General features: G+C 44.2%; 1 protein-coding gene and 1 long non-coding RNA gene across 2 annotated transcripts in view; one reads left to right on the forward strand and one right to left on the reverse strand.

Moving 5' to 3' along the window:
• Positions 1–22734, forward strand: part of LOC146007815 (uncharacterized) — a 145502-nt gene that overhangs the window by 108843 nt on the left and 13925 nt on the right. The window contains exon 4 of the mRNA XM_083146471.1: positions 20624–20791. Within this exon, the coding sequence (XP_083002597.1) occupies positions 20624–20737 (114 nt within the window). The 3' untranslated portion in view covers positions 20738–20791. The remainder of the gene's footprint in view (positions 1–20623; positions 20792–22734) is intronic.
• Positions 7964–18873, reverse strand: LOC146007021 (uncharacterized). The gene is made up of 3 exons (XR_014444200.1): positions 18544–18873; positions 10526–10665; positions 7964–8323 (listed from the first exon to the last, which is right to left on the reverse strand). It is a non-coding gene; the product is annotated as an uncharacterized LOC146007021 (long non-coding RNA).

Consider the following 22734-nt stretch of genomic DNA (forward strand, 5'->3'; position numbering starts at 1 on the left):
ATTAGTCCTCTCCTCCCCTCTCTCATTAAAAATGACCAGGTTGGTTTTGTCATGGATAGACAGGCCCCAGACAATACACGCAGAGAGTTGGGGGTGATTGAATACTGCTCTTCAAAGAACATTCCTCTTTTAGTCCTATCATTGGATGCCGAAAAGGCGTTTGATAGACTTCACTGGGGGTACATGAAAGCTACCTTGGAAAGATTTGGCTTTAATGGCCGGATACTTGACTCCATTTTAGCCCTCTACTCGTCCCCATCAGCTAGAGTGTTTGCAAATGGTTGTACATCCTCGGGGTTCAAGATAACTAACGGTACCCGACAGGGATGCCCACTTTCTCCTTTAATCTTTGCACTGGCTGTCGAGCCTCTGGCTGAACATATTAGGTGCAATGAGGGTATAAGAGGCCCATTTGTGGGCAACTCATCCCATAAAATCAGCCTCTTCGCGGATGATATTCTTGTGAATATATTAGACCCCGATGTCTCCCTGCCAGCTCTCCATGAAGTGCTGCAGGACTACTCTGAAATCTCATTTTATAAGTTAAATACCAGTAAGACAGAAGCCCTCCCTCTGGGGTTCTCCGCTGAGGCCATTGATAGATTGAAAGCAATATACAATTATTCGTGGCAAAATCGGTCACTTAAGTATCTGGGCATAAACCTGGCGACAGAACGACACCTGTTCGATTGTAACTACGGCCCTCTGTTGAGGGCGTTCACAGGGCTGACTGGAGACTGGATGTTGCAGGATGTGTCTTGGCTGGGGAGAGTTGCTGCAGCCAAGATGGTCCTCTTACCGAAATTAATGTATTTATTTCGCTCCATCCCGAGAGCCCCCCCAAAGCATTGGTTTAATAAATTTAACCAACTCTTAGCTAAATATATCTGGAGAGGGACTAAACCTAGAATAGCAAAGAAAGTATTAGCTCGGTCTAAATCTGAAGGGGGTGTGGCATATCCAGACATTGAACTTTACTATGCCGCATGCGTGCTGAACCAGGCTAGGGATTGGTTTAACCTTAAAGAGCCCAAACCATGGGTTATATTAGAGAGTAAACTCTCCCACCCTATCCCTGTTGAGGACCTTTTGTGGCTCCCTCTAAGTGAGACTAGGAAACCCTCAGCTGTATGCAAATCTATCAAAGCGACCTTAGATGTCTGGCATAAAATGACAGCCTCCATAGCTAATATAGCCCTTCCGGCCCCCTGTCTATCCCTTAAAGCTCTGAAATCTCTAATTCCCAATCTACCGCTACAGAGATGGATCAACCAAGGAGTCAGCTCAGTGGAAGATCTATTTGTTGAGGATAATCTCGTCCCCTTTAGTTACTTACAACAAAAATTTAATATTCCCAAACAGGATTTTTTCATTTACCTTCAGATCAGGAGTTGGTTACACTCACACCTTGATACACCCTTTAAAAAGCCAAAATTTCCAGCCTTTCTTAAAGCAAAGACCTGTGACTATTCACATAGAGGTGGCATAACATGGTGGTACTCTTATTTGATTTCCATGGACAGTAAGGCCAAACTGAAATCTCAAACCCTATGGGAGAGGGATTTGAACAAATCTTTCAATGAAGAGGACTGGGAGAACATATTTAAATCCTGTTTTAAGATCTCCCGCTGCATCAACCACTCCGAAATGTTCTTTAAACTCATTCATAGGGCATACTTCACCCCAGCCAGATTACACAAGATTTGGCCTACGTCCTCCAACCTATGCTGGAGAAAATGCGGAAATATTGGGGACATATTCCACGTATTTTGGGCATGCCCGTTGCTCGGGTCTCTCTGGGGGGAAGTATTTCATCTTATGAGCTCAATTTCGAACCGACCCATTCTTCCTGACCCAACTATAGCGCTTCTTCATGTTTTCCCACTACAGCTTTCAGCTGCAGAACAATATATTCTAGGACACGTCTTAATAGCCACCAAGGCCTGTATAGCTAAAGGGTGGAAATCAGAGGCTATACCGTCTATAGAATGTATTCAAAACAAGGTGCATAAACATTTTATTTATGAAACAACCAACGACAAATACTCCTCCTCTGCTAACTCACTATGCTTGAGGTGGCTCGGATGGTCTGTCTTTCTGGAAGGGACAGACCACCCGAACATTCACGGCAGCACTCCAGACCTATCAATACTAAGCTCCCAGTAGTTTCCTGTTGTTATGTCTGGCGATGCTTTCCGGTTAAATGGATGCAGACTGCAATATTGGTGTATTACTCTGACATGTAGTCCTAAGTGAGACAATGTCGTTTACTATGCAATGTTCCTCCTTACCTCCCCCCTCCTTCCCTTTCTTTTTGCTACCTTTCTGTACCCCCCTGCTTTATTGTTATTATTTTTGTTTTTGAAAAAAAAAAAATTCTCAATAAAAATTTAATATTAAAAAAAAAAACATCCATGACATACCTGTGTTTTCCCAACCACTCTCCTTTAACTCTCCATTACCATGGCCACTTCCTGTCATTCAGTTCTTGGTGATTGTGCGCACAGTCTGCCTATGATCACTTTGTTGCGTAATAACCGACCACTGCATACAAGTGTAAACGTGTGGCTCTCCATGTGCCATGATGTAACTACAAGTTCCAGTATAGCTGTCAGCTGTCAGTTGCTTTTATATCACCTGATGAATCACATGATGTGTATATCATAGTCTCATGATGATAGCTATACAACCCCATATGGATTTCTGTTTGATGTTAGTTTTTCAAGGTCAAGTAATTAATAAACATACAGGGAGGATCATGGGCTTCATATAGATGTTTCTTTAATATTATTTATCATCCAGGGATCCTTCTGGGGAAATCTGTGTAACTGCCCAGATCTAACACGGAAGCAATACAGCTTAAAATAGAAAAATAAAATTTATGCTTGAACTTTCTCTGAAGCTTCCCTATTCCCCCACCAGTAATTCCTCTTATAGTTGTTTACTGAAACATAAATATAGATCATCATGAACATAGTTCTCCGACCTTGGGTCAAATATATTCAGGTGTGAACATCAGAAAGTGAGAGATTTTGGGAGAGTTTCCCCAATTTTTTTTATATGGCAAAATCGACCTGTTTTTCTCAAGTGTAAATGATTGCCGCTTTAAAAAAAATGGGAAAACTCTCCCAATATCTCTCACTTTCTCATTTTCACACCCAACTCACCCCCAGTGAACCTCACCCCTTTCCAATGATATTACTTATCTTCTGGTCCTTCAAATCATTTTCAATTTTATACAGTATGGGCACGATTACAAGCAAAAAACTAAAGGTTAGAGGAATTACTGGTGAGGGCAAATAGGGACGTTTTTTTGTTATAGGCGTTGCAGCCTAAAACCAAAATTGGCCGGGATCTATTAAACGAAAAATGCCCTAAAAACGACACAGAGGGTAAAGCCAGCTTTTCCTGGCTTTACCCTATAGAAGCCTTCTTTTTGCCCCCCCCCCCCCCGCTGCCCCACACTGGACCCTGCTGCCCCAAGCCATCCACACCATATCCCTTCACCTGCTGTCTGGGCACTCCTACAGTGCTTCTTGGACCCAGGGCTTTTCATGGGTTTTTACCATATTTTCATATGCACTGAAGCCTCTCTGCCGGAGTACCGCTGCGTAGGGAATAGCCAGCAAAAGCTGGTAATTCCATGTAGAAGCCTATGGGCATCTCTCCCCATCACGGATCCCTCCCAGCATGCCCTGAGGCCTGGCGCTGAGGGACTCCCAGGGTTCAGACCTGGAAGTCCAGCGCCAGAGGCACATTGCAAAGGGCAGCTCTTATTGGCGCCAGCGGCTTCTCAAAGCGCAGCTCTTTTTGCAAGTGCTGTCTTTGCAATACTAATCACATATGTTAGTTCATATGCGATTAGAATTAATACGATGTGTGGCGGGATGTACCGCAATTGCTTAGTACATCCTGCCCCTTGGGTTATAACACCTCTGTATGGTCCAGAATAATATACAGCTGTCCTGCTGGGACCAGTAGTCTTTGGCAGCATTTATATCACTTCCAGCCTAGACCGGAAGTCTCCTGGCTCCGTCATGGAAATGGAAGTATTGTTCTTTCAATACTTCTGGCAATTGGAAGTTGGAAGCTGTCAATCTTTTCCTTAATGTGTTATTTCTTATTGTTACCTATAAGCTGCACAGCATTGCAATAGCTACTGCGAGATGGATCCATAGGATCTCTTAGCAGTCTGGGCATGAACAGAAGAATTGCAGGGTACCGAAGGAGAAGTGAAGTGTTTGCATTAAGCATACTTGCCTACTTTTGAAAACTAGTTTCAGGGAGATTATAGTTGGTAGTAGAATTTAGCAAAAGCACCTCATTGAGTGGGCGTGTCATGCTCCACCCATAGGGCGTGTCTAGTTCCATATATGGAGAGATTGTGAAAAGGGTACTTGTTTCCTAGCACGGCCACACCGATTTAGATCGGGGTGGTCGTGTCGGAAAAATCGGGTCGATCGCATCGCATGCGATTTGGTCGCATGCGATGCGATCGACGCGACCGACCGATTTTGGAGCCGATTTTTTTCATTGAATCCAATGTAAATTGGGTCCCTGGGACCCAATTTTACATTGGATTCAATGAAAAAAATTCCCAACCCCCCCAAATGTAAGCGCGTAAACTCCAGACCACGATAGACGACAACCCGAAGCGTGGCGAGCGCAGCGAGCCCGCGCGGGGCGGCGGTGCGCGTCCTACGACCTTTTCATTCCCCTACTATCCACGTCGGCGTGGAGTTGAGAATAGAATAGTGCGGCGAGCGCAGCGAGCCACCGAGCCCGAAGCGTGGCGAGCGCAGCGAGCCCCGCGAGGGGACGCGGATACCTTCACAGGTAAACGCGTCCCTTCGCGGACTTCACAGGTGTCCGCGTCGCCACGGACACCTGTGAAGGCCGCGAAGGGACGCGTATAACTGTGAAGGTATCCGCGTCCCCTCGCGGGGCTCGCTGCGCTCGCCACGCTTCGGGCTCGGTGGCTCGCTGCGCTCGCCACACTATTCTATTCTCAACTCCACGCCGACGTGGATAGTAGGGGAATGAAAAGGTCGGAGGACGCGCACCGCCGCCCCTCGCGGGCTCGCTGCGCTCGCCACGCTTCGGGTTGGCGTCTATCGTGGGGTGACGACGGGGACATCTATAATGTGAAATGGGTCATATTGGCCCATTTCACATTTTTTCACAATTTTTCACCATTTCAATGTTAAAAAATATTTTAACATTGAAGCCTATGTAAAAATCGGGGGCATCGCGTCGCATCGCGTCGGGACCAATGTTAATGGTCCCGACCGACGCGATGCCCCCGATATTTTAACTTTCCCGACAAGATTTCAATGTTAAAATATTTTTTAACATTGAAGCCTATGGAAATATCGGGGGCATCGCGTCGGTCGCGTCGGGACCAATGTTAATGGTCCCGACCGACGCGATGCCCCCGATATTGTATCCTAGCCGGCAAAATGGACCTGATTTCAAAAGAAATCGGGTCCATCGGGGGTAATCGTGTCCCTTAATTAAGGGACACGATTACTCCAGATTGTGGCCGTGCTAGGAAACAAGTACCGTGAAAAGAGATAGTGAACGTGGCATCTATTAGCGTAGGTGTGTACTGCTAAATCTGAGAGGAATCTTTTAAAATGATTTGTATCCAACTGTAGATGAGCCCCAAAGCAGTTAGTAAGAGATACAATACTTGGTAAAGTGCTGGGAAATGGCGCTGATGATTCAATGTAAATGTATCTATCTCATTCCTTTCCCCCCAAAAAATGTAACAGTGTAATGTGGGCCAGGTGACATGTGGTAGATTGCTAGACTAATAAGGGAGATAGGGAGATTGCTGCTATATCAGGGAGTCTCCTGCAGAATTCAGGAGGGTAGGCAGCTGTGACATTAAGTGATCACTTCACTTCACACATTGCAAGGATAGGTTCATATCAGAGCCCCTGCCACTGCTACTTCAGGTGTATTATAACACATTTGTGCGATACTTAATTTCACAATTCCATAATAAGTATATCACTGGACAGTATTATTAATATATAATAAAATCGCCTCCATCATTAAATGGTATTTAAGGCAGATGCAAATGCAAACATTTCCCTTTAAAAGCTCTTAGTGGAATATCACTGTAAGTAAAGCAGCCACAGAAGCAATAACAGTGGGAATGATTTATAGACGCACTCAGCCAATCAGAAGCTGTTTCCAGTCCTCATTATCAGCATGATACTTGTGGACAGTAGACAAAAACAGTTACTGGGGGTGATGTGTATGTTATCCCTCTCTCTAGTCTCTGTACAACAAGCCGGTATAGTAAACACTTTATCAAGGTTTCTCTGTTTAAGTTTCTCTCCTAATCCTTACCATTCTGGGTTTGGCAGAACATACAATCCTATATGATGAGTATAATGTGTTTTCTTATTCAGTAGCCTACATATCTCACTTCATGTGATGGTATGATTCATTTCCCTGTTAGGTGTGATCTACATCCAGTAATACAGCTGGAACTGTTGAAGAGGAACTAAATGACTTTGCATTGTATGAGTAAGAGATCCTAGTACTGTACATTTTCTCATGCTGCCATGGTAGTGCTTACATAGGGCATTCAACTCTCCCCTTTAAATCTGTTGTCTTTCCAGGAATAATCACCTTGTCTTTTTTCCCTATGTAAGCAGATAAAGCGTCATACAGCTGACAGCAGAACTAGGACAGCATCAAATCTATTGTCATACACCATTACAATGACAATATGAAACTGCTGGGCAGCTCATGCATTGTGCATACCTCCCAACAGTCCTGTTTTTCGCGAAACCGTCCTGTTTTTTGGGAATGCATGCATGCGCACAGCAGATATTCAGCGTCACAGGGGGTGAAAAGGGGGGGGCAGCGGAGGCATTGTTTGCATATGACACGCCCTCATTTGTTTAGCCCACACCCCTTTTCGGCTACGCCACGCGAGGTTCCCGCATCCTGTTTCCAATAAGTTGGGAGGTATGCATGGAGCCAGAGTCTACTGCACATGTGCAGGTCTCCGGAAACATGGCACCCGCACAGCATTCCCGTGGACACCTTTACAGCGCATGTGTGAATAACTGGAAAATGGGCGGGGTGGAAGAGAGATGATTATAATTAAATGGGTTCAGGGAGTGCTGTGTGTGGGGCCCCCTGGACCCAAGTGCCAAGTGCACCGCACACCTTGCACCCACTATACATACACCAGTGGCACTCACATTGTAGTATACTAAAGGTGGCCATACACCTACAGATTTATTGTCAGATTTGGCTGGTTGGAACAAAAATCGGATAATTTCTGAATGACAGTTTGTCAGGTTTCCAGCATCTCCAAACAAATGGTCAACTGTCATCTGCTCTCATCCCTAACCATGTTTTTGTTGCAACCAGTCAGATCTGACAATAAATCTGTACGTGTATGGCCACATTATCACTTCTCCTCCATCTTAATCAAGTCTAGTACTACTCAGCATTGGGCCTCATCTTCTAGGGGGAGGACCAAACCAACAGCCAAATACACCCATTCCTACAGATGACCGACCCAGTGTTGAGTAGCTTTCATCCTGGAACGAGAGGCAAATGAGTACCAAGGAAAAATCTAGATGCAGGTACTTATAGTACTACATCAACCAATGTACTTTGACAGGCAAAAACTGTCTTGCCTATTGGATCTTGTAGAACTACAAGATTCACTTCCTGCACCACACATATACATACGTTTTTGCCTGTTAATAAATAAATATATATATAAATAATAGTGCCCTTTTATATATGAGTAAATCATTTATTTTCACCATGTATTATACAGAATATGTTTGTCATACATTGTCCCACAAAAGCCAGTCAGCCAATCAGGAGCAGTCTCTTACCCCATTCAGCCAATCATGGATGCAGTAAGTGAGGGATCTGTATTGTCCTGTTTATTAGGATTTTAAATTTTCCCCAAATACTTTTAAACCAGAATATAAGAATATTTCAGATAACTGAAACACATCTCTAGAGACATGCATCCAACACAGAATTATTTGTATATCTGGCATAAATTTGCATACTTACAGTACTTAGGTAAGTGACATTAACCCATTTGTATACAATATAATACTAGAATACACAAGAAAGACAGTTTATTTCTGTATCAAATGTTATATAACACAAAATTTTATAAAACTAAATTCCCAGAACTGTTGTGTACGCTTTCAAAATCCAATGTCGGTCTTCTTAGCTGCAGTGCTCCACATGACAGGTTAGGTGAATAGATGGCTTTCTCCTATCAGAGATTGGAATTTATTTCTTATATCGGAGAGAGGCATTTATACTGTAAATAGAATGGTAATAAATAAATGCATACAGTAGCTCAATATGGAGGCATGTTTGCGCCAGGCATCGAGCGCCTGCAAGAGATAAGCCTCTGACGGCATTGTACAGTATGTGAGGATACGTCCATGGTAGACACACCTAAGGTTGACATGCATTGGGTTGACCACTGAAGGTCGACACCAGAAATTGGTCGACATACTTAAGGCCGACATGGATGGTATTTTGAGCTGACATGTGCCGACATGCAGTATTTCATGTCCTACCATCCACAAGGGTGTGGAGGGAGACTAGAATAGTGTGAAGAGAGTAGGGAGGCACCATTCCCGAAGGATGGCAAGCACAGCAGGACAAAAAAAAAGTGAAAACCCCATGTCAACCTTTTGACTGTTGACCTACAGATGAAGCCGGCCTCTTCATTGCAGGGGTTGGTGAAAGTATCGCCAGCCCCCAGCACGCCTCGTGCGCGCGCACCCCGTGGCAACCGAGCTTCCCCCGAGTCCCCGCTGCCGCCGCAGGTCCCCCTCGCCGCCCCGACCCCCCCTAACCCTGCCCGTCTCCCTGAAGCTGAGATGGGCAGGGAGACGCTGCCCAGCCGCCGTGATACTGGGCAGAGACAAGTTCTGCTTTGCCCAAGTTCTGCTTCTCCAAACCTGAATGGAGGCAAGTCTACAATATGCCAAAGTCTGCATATACCATACTGACACATGTCTGGTTCTATGTGTCTAATTGATGCCCTGTGGCTATTTTCTTGTAAGCATTGGAATGAAGATGCTTTCATTCAGCTACAATCTCCAAGCCACACGCATTCCAGGTCCAGGTTCTGCAATAGCATCCTGTCACCTGACAGCTCACGGTGCCCCCTTTCCTTGCTCTTATCATGTAAGAAATGTTTATGGCTGATACAGTGAAGTAACAAGCTACAGGTTTTATTCTAAACATGTCAGCAGTATTCATTCAGTGAATGATAAAGTACAATGTGTTCCTCTGTTGTGCTGCCAGCGATGTTCATTTCACAGTATCTGACACAGAAAGGAAATATTTTCCAACAAAAAAAAAAACATTCCCCTCCATTTCCCATTTATCATTGTTGCTAAAAACTCTGCCACTATAAATTGTATTCTCTGTGTTTTCAAAGAAACATTAAATAAAGGGACTTACTGTAAGTACCAAAGAATATTTTCAGGATACTTGCCTACACTCCCAGAATAGCCGAGAGGCTACCGTAAATCGGGTGGCACTCCCAGCTCCAGGCCCCCTAGCAAGGAAATCAAGTCCCCAGGAACCTGCTAACATCAAGTAACTTCCACACCATCCACCCCCACAGCTGCCCCGCCTACCTAGTGAAAGTGGGTGGGGCAGTTATACGATTCACAGCGAATCACTAATAGCAGCGCTCCCGCTATACAATGCTGGTAATCTGGGTATTGTAAAGCAGGGCTCTAGAACGCAATGATGCAATCGTGCTTCCACACCGCACACATAACCTGATGCTATGCCCACTGTTGTGCCAACCTAGCTACCATTTTCAGAATGTGGGCTATTCCCCCCAAAACTTATATTTTTTCAGGGCAAATCCTTAAATGTTAAAAATCCTCTGGGAGACCGCAGTGAGTAGCACAGGTTGGTGATTAATTAGTCACTTTAACTAAGCGCATTCCAGAGAATGCGCTTAGTTGGCCTCTAAGCTAGATCCGCAAAAGTTAATGGTAGATTAATTGATTCGTAGAAACCTTTCCCTGCGGCGCATGTCCAGTGGTGCTGACAAAGAATCTAAAAAGTCAAGTAATCACATTAGCCCCTGCTTGTGTATTTAGTACAGTCTAAGCGCTATATCAGACCCGGAAGTCAAGCGCCGGCACCGCTTCGCAAGGGACAGCTCTTATCGCAAGAGCTGTCCTTCGCGTTAATAATCGCATATGTTAGAGCATATGTGATTATTAAGAATGCGGTGGCCGGCGAAGGGGGGGCGAAAATGGGCAGCGGATGTTAGAACATCCCGTCCATTATGTGTTTGGTCATTAGGGTGTGTGACATGAAGTTATTAAAGCATTACAGTGTTTTGCATAATGTCCACTAGGCATTACGGTGTGGGGCGTAATGTGTAATGGGTATTACACAGTTTGTGGGGCATAATGTGTAAGGAGCATTACGATAAAAAGGAAAAATGTCGGGGGGGGGGGGGGGGACGACCGAAACATACCGTTGCTCCGGGTGCCATGTCCCCTAGCTACTGCTCTGCGTAACTGGATACCCGCCATGCTGTTGAATTTGTCTCCCACCCTCTATTTGAATAGAATGCTACTGGCACAGAAATGCTGCAAGGAAAGGAGACCGAGGTGGCTAATAAAGAGATAAAGAAAAAATAAACACTTAAGCCTGTATTATTTCTGGCACATTACAACTTCACAAACATTACTGTGTATATATGGTAATGTAAAACTTGCAAAACACACTAGTGCTTCCCAGTACCCTCACGAGTAACCGAAAAAGGATTTTCCCAGAATGTGATCATAAGACACAGATAGAAGTTTCACATCCCTGCCAGGAGAATAGCCTCATACAGAGCTGCGTTTTATGTGTATCACGTATCGTCACTGCCCTAGCTGTCAGTGGACAGGAGAAATAAAAAACAATAAGCAATTCCAGAATTGATGCAAATGTTCTTTATATTGTAGTTGAGGGTTATACTTCTGAAGCATTGATTTCATGCTTCTTTACTTGATCAAGATTGCAACTATGAAAGTAGAGGCTAGAAAAGCCTGAGGTGATGATGAAGCATGATGACACTGCGTAGACATAGCAAAACTCCAATGGTGAGGAAATGATGCAAGACTAAAGCAATACTGATAAATGATTCACATCCATTCCCTACCCTTCTAATACATACACATAGGAGGTTATTCTGGGTGTTTGGGGGAGGTAACGGGGTGGCTAGAAACATAAAGCCTCGATGTAGTAAGCCAGGTAAAGCAATAAAGTGGAAGTAGAAAAGCACCAGCGAATCAGCTCCTAACTGTCGAGTTAAAGGCTGAGTTTGAAAAGAGGCAGTTATAAGCTGACTGGTTGCTGCAGTATTACCGGCCTCTTTAAAGCTTCACCAGGTTTAACCATTTGAGTACCAAGTGCATTTGTCAAAATTGGTGTGAAAATTGGCAAGCAAACGTTTTTAGTCATCATAATGACCTGTAATGTTTACCTTATATAGGAAATATGGGGCGAGATTTAATGCCGCCCGAGTTCAGCGCCAGTGCGTGATGTCCGCCGAACTCGGACGTTTTTTTAAAGGGGAATGAGCCTAACAAGGCATGGTTTTGCCTTGTTAGTTAATTCCCCTTTAAAAAAATGTCCAAGTTCGGTGGACATCTCGCTTTGCCGCTGAACTCTGGCGGCATTAAATCTCGCACACAATCTTTTTTTACACAACATTTTTTACTTGAATTTATGTAACAAGTGTGGCATTTTTGACATATTATTTTAATTGTAAAGGAAGTGTGAGGAACCGTTATATGACTTTACTGTTGCTGTAATTGTAGATCAAAAGGAGAATGACTAAATATTTGACCTTTCAGTAGGAAATATATACAACACTTTTACAACCATGTCCCCATTCATATAGGCCCAACTGTCAAGGCCGGCGTAAGGGTTCTAACAGCCCCTCAAGGTAAAGTGTCAAGGCGGTGTCTCAAAAGTTGCACAGCTGCCACCTGCATTAACTCTTTGAGTGCCAACATTGTTGTTAGAGATGTGCAAAATATCTGCTAAAAATGCCAGCGTCGGTCACAGCGACTGTTCTTTTCTTTGGGTGCAATGTTTAACTAAACTTCAATGAATCTATTTGACTAATTATTATATGTCTAGCTGCAGTAGATGAATGCCTGTTGATTGTTACTGAACCCTGAGTAAAACTGAGACTGTAGCAGAATAACAGAATGACTGCCATAGGCATGTAGTGGGTTAAACATCCAAGGCTGTGTGCACCTAGGGAAGCATGTGACTCGGGTTCAATAAGGATGCAGGGGATGTCAGAGTAAGCTGGGATATCAGGGACAGTAAAGGGAGGAGTCTTTTTCCTGAAGGTTTCCCCACCCTCCCTCCCCTTTTTTCTTAATGGTAGGTGGGTGCTTAATTGCGTTGGCTGATTGGCTGGAAAGAATGGGAGGTTAATTGATTTAGGTCTTCATTAAGTGATGATTCAGTGTACAGGGTTTGTTTTTCAGTGCGCTTACCTTAACTGACTATAGGCCTTCGCTGGATCGGGGACAGCGACACCACCTGGACGGGTGGGCAGTCAATGTGGTAGGTTGAGCGGGTACTGCTTGTTGTCAGGGAATGTTTGATTAAGTACGTAAGTTGTGGGGTGGAGCTTAGATGATAAGCCATTCTTTGTTGGCCACCATTAATTAATTAATTATAAAAAAATTAATTAGCTTAAAGTGCTTTAAATAAATTCAGCTAAAACTTTCTGCCAAACATGTCTCCGAGTCTTTATTTCAGGTTTAGATAAGTAAGTTTATGAATACTAAATTGTATACATGCAAAAGATCACACAGGGTTCAGAATTAACCAACCGGCCCCATTCCAGACACATAAGTCATTCTCTACTGGCTGCCTGTAAGATGACAATTCTGTTTCAGGTTTGGTTTACTGCCTTTCAATGCCCTACATGACCAAGGCCCAAGGTACCTGTATCAGCTTCTGATTCTTTAATGCTTCTCTTAGTTACTGCAAATATATAGATGAAGGACTATTATAAGTACCTAGAATAGGTGTGGTATAGGCTTCCGACAGTTGGGATCCCGACAGTCATTATCCGTCATCGGGATCCCGACTGGCCGGACCAAGACAGCATGGTGAGTGCAACAAAGCCCCTATTTTATTCTACCTCTGTGGGGGTCGTGGACCCTCACAAGGGAGAATAGCCGGTGGCCGCCAGGCCCCCGCGTGTCGGGGTTTTAACTGTCGGGATCCCGACGTCGGGTAAATGACTGACGGGATACCGACTGTCGGGACCCCGTCCAGCACCCCCTAGAATATCCCTGAATTCTTCCTGGTGTTCAAGCTTATTATTATTATTATTATTATTAATAATAATAATAATAATCATTCTTGGTAAATGTGAAAACCTGTACAATTGCCGGTGATCACTTGCTATTGGTCTTGTGCATGTGCAATATACACATATATATTTTCCATTTCCTTTGTGTAGATTGTACATTCTGTTATACAGTATTTACCATTGTTTACATACAATATTTGTTTGTTGGGTAATAGCAGAGATGTTGAAGGACATTAACATATTCTTCCATGTCAAGTCAGCTGTTCAGTGTTGCAGTTGTAGAACAGAGCTTAATGTTCTAAGATTGGCTTACAGTGGAGTCTCAAGTTCCAGCAGGAAATTTGTGTACTGTATGATACACAAGTAAACAAGTTCTAGAATGGCCCCCTACAGGTCTAATGAAGGATTACAAGCCCTACCACGTCCAAGAGGAATATAGACTATCTATCTATCTATTATATATACATATACATTAGGGTGACCAACTCATCCCTTTAATCCAGGACACATATTAATTACACAGGTTCTGTGGCTGTCTTTCACCTGGTTTTAAACTGCCACACCTCAAGACTTCGTTTCACCTGGTTTTAAACTGCCACAGAACCTGTGTAATTAATATGTGTCCCGGATTAAAGGGATGAGTTGGTCACCCTAATATACATACACACACATATATATATTTGACGCCCTCTGACGAAGTAACGCGTCAGGGCGTGGCCTACGACGTGCCCCCAGCTGATCCTCTCGCTGCTTCCTGTCTCCGGCTGTCTGTGACGTCCCAGATCGCGGCAGAGCAAACCAGCCCTGTAGTTATCTGAAGGACGCTTCTGGATATCCGGCCCTGGTTCAGCGTGAGCAGTCTTATCTTATGGTTTTATATCATACCGTGTGGTACCCAGTCCACAGAGCTATATTTTATGGTACGAGTCCCTGACTCTTTTTACCGTGGAGTGGTTCGTTTGCTCCCAATAAATTTGTTTTACGTTACTGCACCATGAAGCGCCTTTTTCTACATTTCTTCTAGATACACACACACACATATATATATATATATATACACATATATAACAGTCCTTATGTGCCGACACGCAGCTCCAATAAGGCAGGCGGCACTCCAACGGTACAGGTATGAAGAAAACGAGTTTTCTTCATACCTGTACCGTTGGAGTGCTGCCTGCCTTATTGGAGCTGCGTGTCGGCACATAAGGACTGTTATATATGACAATTTGAGGAAGGCACCACGAGCATTACTCCGTTTCAGCAGCAGTGCCGAACTACGATAACTGTATATATACACACACACACATATATATATATATATATATATTAAACAGTAGTAAGGTGGCACTACCGTGAACAATCCACATAAATTGCCGGGTGCCCCCCAGAAGATATGGCGATATCCAATATAGTCCGAGCAGCAAGGCGGCACTCCCAGTAAATCAGGCAAAGACACAGGTTACTAGTACCTGCATCTTTGCCTGATTTACTAGGAGTGCCCCCTTGCTGCTGGGACAGATAGATAGATAGATAGATAGATAGATAGATAGATAGATAGATAGATAGAAAATGACAGCTTCTGCAATCTAATTTCACTTTGAGCTGTGACAGATTTTAGCCCACAATCTATACACCCCACCCTCAGTCCCTATCTGCTCCTACCTCCATTCTCTGTCTTCACAGCTCCCTCCATATCCAGCAAGTTTGAAACAGATCAGTGTCCCTGCAAAAAATAGCTTTTACTTCGGTCCATTAAGTGGCCTCTAGTGGTCACTGGTGGTACTTCCCCTTATAGAGGTGAGGTGTAGTTTATATATTTATTATAAACCTAATGCCATTATCTGCTCAGAGAAGACAAGGCTGTATTAAACCAAATTAGATACATGTTCGACCCCCAAGCGAAAGCCAGGCATAAGATAAATCCAGGTTGGTTTTGCTTTTGAGTAATTGCTACTTTAAAACATTGTGCAGACTCACTGCAATCTCTTTAATGCCTGCAAATCGAAGCCTATTACATTTCACCCTATTTGCAAATAAGAAACTATTATAGAGATTCCAACAGAAAAAAGAGGGGATCAACCATGGCACTACCCAGAAAAGGACTGAGGGGCGGATTCCCCAACCACCATTATGCACTTACCCATCTTTACTTCAACACTGCAGCTTTTCCTCTGGACTTCCATAAGACTACACCTCCTGGATATGTCATATTTTATAGCTTAATTGGGTTCTGACAAATATTGAACCTTGCATGTATGCTAAAGGGTACATAGATTGTAAGCTCCACTGGGGCTGGGATAGGCGTAAATGAAATATTCTTTCTAGCAGCATAACAGATGATGTATGCATTATAAATAACAGTTAATAAAATGGGAACAGCAAGGATTTCATGAATTTAAGCTACTGTATCTCACCAAGAACAGATAATACCTGGAGCGAGAATTAATGCCGCCTGCAGGGCCGCCACTAGAATTGTTGGGTCCCGGGACTGACCTACAGTCCGGGGCCCCAGTGGCAAAGCGCCCTACATTACCGTCCGCATCCCCCCCTAAGTTCAGCGGCAGTGCGAGATGTCCGCCGAACTTTGAGGGTTTTTTAAAGGGGAATTAACTTACAAGGCAAAACCATGCTTCACTGTGAAAACGATGGTCCCGTGAATGCTGTTTACCTGGAATCTGTCCTTTCTGTTTCTGAATGGCTTTTGGTATTCCTGTGTAAGAAGCCATTGCACTGGATCTGCCAATCACATTTTGCTGGAATAAAAAGCTCCAGTACTAAAAGCTTCAGTCTCCAGTATTAACCTGAAATCTACCTATTACAGTGTGACAATCTTTGGTAGGTTAGTTGGAATTTTCTGGATTAGCATTTTAAATGTACAAAGCAGGGCTGGATTAAGCCTGTGGGTGGCACCTGATGTGCCTAAGCAGTAGCAATGCAGCAACAAGACCACTTGTGTCCATATCTGCACCACCGGAAGAGCGCAGTCACGTGATGGGGAGTCCATAGCCGTGGCCTGACCCATACATTTGCAACAGGGGATGTGTCCTTATCATCTTTAGCTAGCATATAACAATAATGTGGGTCTCTAATAATTGCCTAGAAAAGTCATCTAGATTAAAAACTCCATTTAATCCTGACAGTAGCAGGGACGTCATTAAGAAAGGGGATATTGGTTGCTCTTACACATTTTAAATCTCCTCCAAGATCTTAAAAAATCTTATGTGGTAGATCATGAAGTCTAGAATACTGTGCTATTTAGTTTAATTTATTATATTTTATTATTTAAATCCCATGGGTTAATTTGATTGAGTTTAATCTTTACTTTTGTATTCTATTACTCTTTTTTACCTCCATTACTTACACCCTTGTCTATTACACCTATACTGTATATACTTTTACACTAGGCACCATAAGAGGGAGTAAGTACAGTCGCAGCCTGGTACAAACAACCTAGGCCCAGGTTTCTCTGAGTGCATAGTAGTGCAAGGAGGTATAACCTCACCGCCAAGTTGGCACAGAAACTCCACCATATTACTCCCTAATACTGGTGCCTATCAAATGTATCTATAATACATTTCCCCACAACCTACTGTGCACCTCAACACTCTCATATACTCCTAATTGCATTGTACTAAAATCACCCAAAAAAGCAATACCTGGCAATTAAATTGCATACTTTAACAATGAATTACCTTTATTCTTATTTCACCCTGATTATTTTATGTATTAACAGTTTCTTATATAGCAGCGCTTTACAGAGAATATTTGTACATTCACATCAGTCTCTTGTCCCAGTGGAGCTTACAATCTATATTTCCTACCACATATACACACACACTCAGTCATTCATGGTTAATTTTTGTTAAGAGCCAAATAACCTACCAGTATATTTTTGGAATATGGGAGTAAACCCACTCAAGCATGGGGAGAATATACAAACTCCACACAGTTAGGGCCATTGTGGAAATCGAACCCATGACCTCAGTGCTGTGAGGCAGTAATCCAACCATTACAGCATCTGTCCTTCTCCGGTAACTGCCCCATGGTAACAATAAGATAAATACCTTATGGATCCAAAATTTAAGGATATTGTTAACTAAATCGACAGTGCCGCAGGAGTCACTATATAGTGCATACACACTGACCGGTATTGGTAAAAATATTGGTCAGTGACGTCACCCCCCCCCCCCCCCCCCCACACTCCTTACATGCAGTTGTTGAGTAGATAGTCAAGATTAAGTTGCATGTACAGATGGCAGGGGGGAGGAGAGTGGAGATAACATTGCACAGCAACATTGCGCTAATACACTTGACGCTTTGCACTATATATATTGTCTATCTTCCATATCGTTAACGATATATCGGCAAGTGTGTACCCAGCTTTAGACTACAGATAAAACATACTCCTGGGGGAAGTATTTCTCTCTGCTCATTGACATAATGCTGTGATCTTACGTAATTGCATTGCATGGGAAAACAAATGTGCTGTTTAAATTGCCTTTTATTTTACAAGCATGTTATAATGTCCCAACAAAGTTGCTTACCAAAATAGAGATGCCTCATCATCATCATGTACAATTGCTAAGTCTCATCACTGTCATCTACATAAATTAGCATAGGCAGCTCCTAATGACAGAGCCTGGTCATCGGTGGAACACTAAGTGTCACAATCGGAGTTCCCAGGGTTCATCCAGCATGCTTCAAAAGCATTTCATTATGAAGAAATCCCATTCTGTATAAGCAAATTAATGGGTATTATTTATTATGTAATAATGAATAAGTGATGCCACTTCATATCAACATGTTGGTTACTATAAGGGCTGGTTTATTAATTTAAGCCTGGTGAAGTGATAAAGTGGAAGGTGTGTGATAAATAAGGGAGCTGACTGGCTGGTGCACTTTATCACAACTTTATCACTTCTCCAGACTTAAACAGCCTAAAGGGTCTATGCACTAAGTCTAGGAGAGCAATAAAGTGGATGGAGATACCAATTTATCAGCTCCTACCTGCCATGTTACAGGCCATGTTTTAAAAATTGACAGTTAGGAGCTGACTGAGTTCTGAACATCTTTGGTGCAACCTACTGATTAATAGCTTTCTGTAATTCCAAAAGAAAGTGAGCTATAAATTAAAATAACATTCAGGGGTTAATGCTTTATACCTTTATTCCCACTGACAGCAGATCCGTGTCTTTTGACAGATCATAACTGCTGCTATGAAGCTGGGTTGTATTTCATGAGAAAGCATTTTTCAGGACATCTGTAACAGGAGAGAGGTAACCTCATACAGAGGCGAATCCCGCATTAGCCATTTGAATGTGGAATTTCATAAAGGGAAGGGGTTTTTGGGAATGGGCTTGGTCTGAACAGTGTCCTGAACATGTTGACCCTTCGGGGAATCTCCCCCCTGTCTTCCCAGAATTGTCTATCATGTGGTCCAGGGGTCATCAATAATAAAGTGTGACACAGCAGATCATAGCATAGGAACACAGGACACAAACACTCGTGCTATGATCCAGCAGCCAATGACAGGGTAGTATCACTTTGACATAGCTCTAAACTAGGAAACGCAGGAAGTGATGACTAATGTAAGCAGAATGTGTTCAGCCAGAGCAGAGCGTAATCCAAATAACCATTCCACTGCTGGTAAAACACTCAGCTGGACTGCATTATATATTCAGCTACAGTATGGCTGGGCTAGGGAAGAGCCAGCATATAAAATGCAGTTGAATCTTGTAACATTCATAGTCATGTGACAGGACATTGTACAGAGTGTAGTCATAGGAAGATTGACGATGGTAGTCTTCACACTCACTCTCACTATATCTAGAGGAATGTATTATTATCATTATTTGTTATTACTGTATTATTCGGTACTTGTTTCCTAGCACGGCGCCCGTTGTGGGTCATCGCATACCTTAACTTAAGGTATGCGATGGACGCGACCAACGCGATATTTGGCTATTTTTAGCCTTTATTGCCGGCAATGAGAAAATTGAGTTGATCACGTCCATCGCATGGCATATTGGCATGCGATGCGACTGACGCGATCAACGCGATTTTACATAGGAAACAATGTTAAATGGGCCAATGACCCCGATTTTTGATTTTTATAGGCACCCTAATGGGTAATGTGTATGTTAAATGCTCCCCCCCCCCATTGTTAACGGCAATCCATGATTAACGCCAACCCGAAGCGTGGCGAGCCCGCGAGGGGCGGCGGTACGCGTCCTCTGACTTTTTCATACCCCCACTATCCACGTCGGCGCGGAGTTGATTTTATATAGTGTGGGGAGCGCAGCGAGCCACCGAGACCGAAGTGTGGCGAGCGGACGCGTAATACCTGTGAAGTAATGCGCGTACCCTCGCGGGGCGCGCTGCGCTCGCCACGCTTCGGGCTCGGTGGCTCACTGCGCTCGCCACACTATATAAAATCAACTCCACGCCGGCGTGGATAGTGGGGGTATGAAAAGGTCGGAGGACGCGTACCACCACCCCTCGCGGGCTCGCTGCGCTCGCCACGCTTCGGGTTGGTGTTGATCGTGGGGTGGCGTTAACAATGGGGGGGCATTTCACCCATGAGGGTGGGTATACAATGTAAATTGGGGTCTGGGGGGCATTTTACATTGGGCCCAATGTAAAATCGGGTCTCAGGGACCATTTTACATTGATTCCAATGTAAAAATCGCGTCGATCGCATCGCATGCGATTTGGTTGCATGCGATGCGATCAACGCGATTTTTTGGGTCCCGATGGATGCAATTAAAATCGCTGGCACCGTGCTAGGAAACAAGTACCTATTATTCTTATCTATTTTCATAGTGCATAATTACTGAGCAGCGCTTTGCAGAAAATATTTGGGGAGGCTGTATTTGGGGCGCTCAACCCGCAGCGCAGGGATCCAGCACACTCCTAGTGCTGCTGTCCCCACAGTGATCCAGCAGTCTCCAAGCACTGCAGTCTCTGCAGCTGATCACCACTCCATGCCTGTCTGTCAGTCCCTGATTCCTGCGGCTCCCACGCTATGCCACCGCCATTGCCATAGGCCACAGTCCACGTGCTGTACAAACAGCATTTCACGACTTTCCTGAGCCATGTTCTTCCTAGTTCCTCAGCCTATACTGTGAGCCTTTCAGCAGTGCTAATTGCCCAGCCAATCATCACTCCTCTGCTGCTTTATAGGTGCTGGGTAAGTGAGGCCATTTGCCAGTCTCTCTCTCTGTGTCTCTAACCTGCTTCCAGGTGCCATTATCTGGAGGATTCCATTCTGCTCCAGGGCTTGAGTATTACAACGTGCAGCTTGCCCGGCTCCATCGGTGTTCCGCCATCGATAAATACCATCGGCGGCCCTGCTAAAAGCTGGAGGCTTGCCAGAAGGGGGCCAGATTTTCAGCTATTCCAGGAGAGTAGGTAAGTGTGTTTATACAGCAATAAGTCAGATAGGCTCCAAATGGCTGTTAGAGGTGACCTTCAGTAAACTTAAAGACAGAAGAAATGTTGTATTCTCCAAGGATGTAGGTAAAAGATTCATTTATACTAAATACATAAACAAAAGCTGGATTTTCACTCTGTTAACAGAACACCATCCACTAAAAAAGTTGAATCCATACTAAATGCATTTCAAAAACAAGATCCATACTTCATATACAGAAAAAATGTTTATATAGTATACTAAGGATACAAAGAAAGCGTCCAAAGCCAAAGAAATTGCATAAAAAAGCCGGATCCATATTAAATAAACAGAAAAAGGTGGAGCATTTTGGTCCACATGAATTAATAACAAATACACTTTAAAAAAGCCGAGCCACCATTAGCTGGTAGACGCAGTGGTTCCCATGCAGTGGCGTAACAATAGCCCTGCAGACCCCGCGGTTGCGGGGGGGGGCACTGTGTAAGTGTGGGCGCAGGGGGTCTGGGGGGCTATTGTAATGCCGCTGTACTGCAGCCAGGACCCGCAGATTTACCTGTCTGAGCAGCGGCCCCGGCTCCCCTCCAGCCTTCTGCTGAAATGAAAATGGTCCATCATAAAATGTCCGCCCCCATGCAGCAGACAGTTCTCTGAAACTGTCTGCTGTATGGGGGTGGACATTTTGTGATGGTCCGTTTTTATACCAGAAGAAGCTAGGAGGGGAGCCGGGACTGACTGCAGACAAAATCTGCTGTCCCTGGCACAGCGAGCGGACGTTAAGGCACGGGGGGTGTGTGTGTGTGTGTGTGGGGGGGGGGGCGGGGGGGGGGGGCTACCTAAATTTTCAGTGGGGGGGGGGGGGGCACAATTTAGGTAGTTACGCCACTATTCCCATGGCACCCAGGGATATTGCTGTGGTCAACCAATTAGTTACTATCTATTATCTTCTAGAAGGTTCTAAAAAAATAAGAATATAAGAAGTATATTCTGATTGGTTGCCCATCCCATGTGCAATAGAACTCCCATCTTAGTAAATTTCCCTCCCACATATCTCATACCCCTTTCACATCGCAACTAATTACCGGGTACAAGCCATTTTGACCCAGTAATTAGTGTGATGTGAAAGGGGTTACCGTGTCCCGAAAATGGGTAGCTTGGTGGTGTGAACGGGTTAAACAGGTCGACCGACCCATTTCTCGTTCATACTATGGAGAAGGCAGCGCTTGGAGCAGCGCCAGCTCTAAACACTGCCTCCCCCCCCACCCCCGATGACGCTCTGACTCCCTGCCGCGCCCCCTGATGATGACAGCGAAACGCCATTATTGCCGGTTCGCTGTGGGGATGAGAACATCCCAAAATGAAGGACTAACCCGTTTCAAAGTCCGGATGTGAACCTTAAATTTGTGATGTGAAAGCTTTACTCGGATTTAATTGGATCTCAAAGCGGGATCTTATTCTCTATCCAAAACATGTGACATCCCATAGCCAATAGGAAAAATCCAAATTTGTGATAATTTGGCTATATGAACCGAGTAAATTTGAGTAAAAGAGAATCTGCATATTCAGACACTACTGAAAATGGCAGATGTCCACCACCGAACACCGGCTTCCTGTCAGTCAACCTCTGCCACATTGCATTTACGATCCATACGCAATTTCTGTGGCTATGCACAGTACAATCCATACATATGCGCAGTCATTCGATAATTGCTTGATCTACGAATTTGCTGATCAGAGATTAGCTCTGATTCAAGCAAATTCACACAAATCCACTCTTTTCCACACAAAGACACATAGGGCAGGGCCGTCTTTCCCATTGGGCTTAATGGGCAGTTGCCCAGGGGCCCAAGGATAGTAGGGGCCCACCACAATGGAGAAGATAGCACTGTCCTAGGTAAAGGCGGCAGGCGGTGTGTAGCGGGGATCCTGGCAGCAGCGGGTGGAG

Source organism: Crinia signifera, chromosome 6 (genome assembly GCF_055691185.1).
Source record: "Crinia signifera chromosome 6, ASM5569118v1, whole genome shotgun sequence".
In the NCBI taxonomy this organism is placed as follows: domain Eukaryota; kingdom Metazoa; phylum Chordata; class Amphibia; order Anura; family Myobatrachidae; genus Crinia; species Crinia signifera.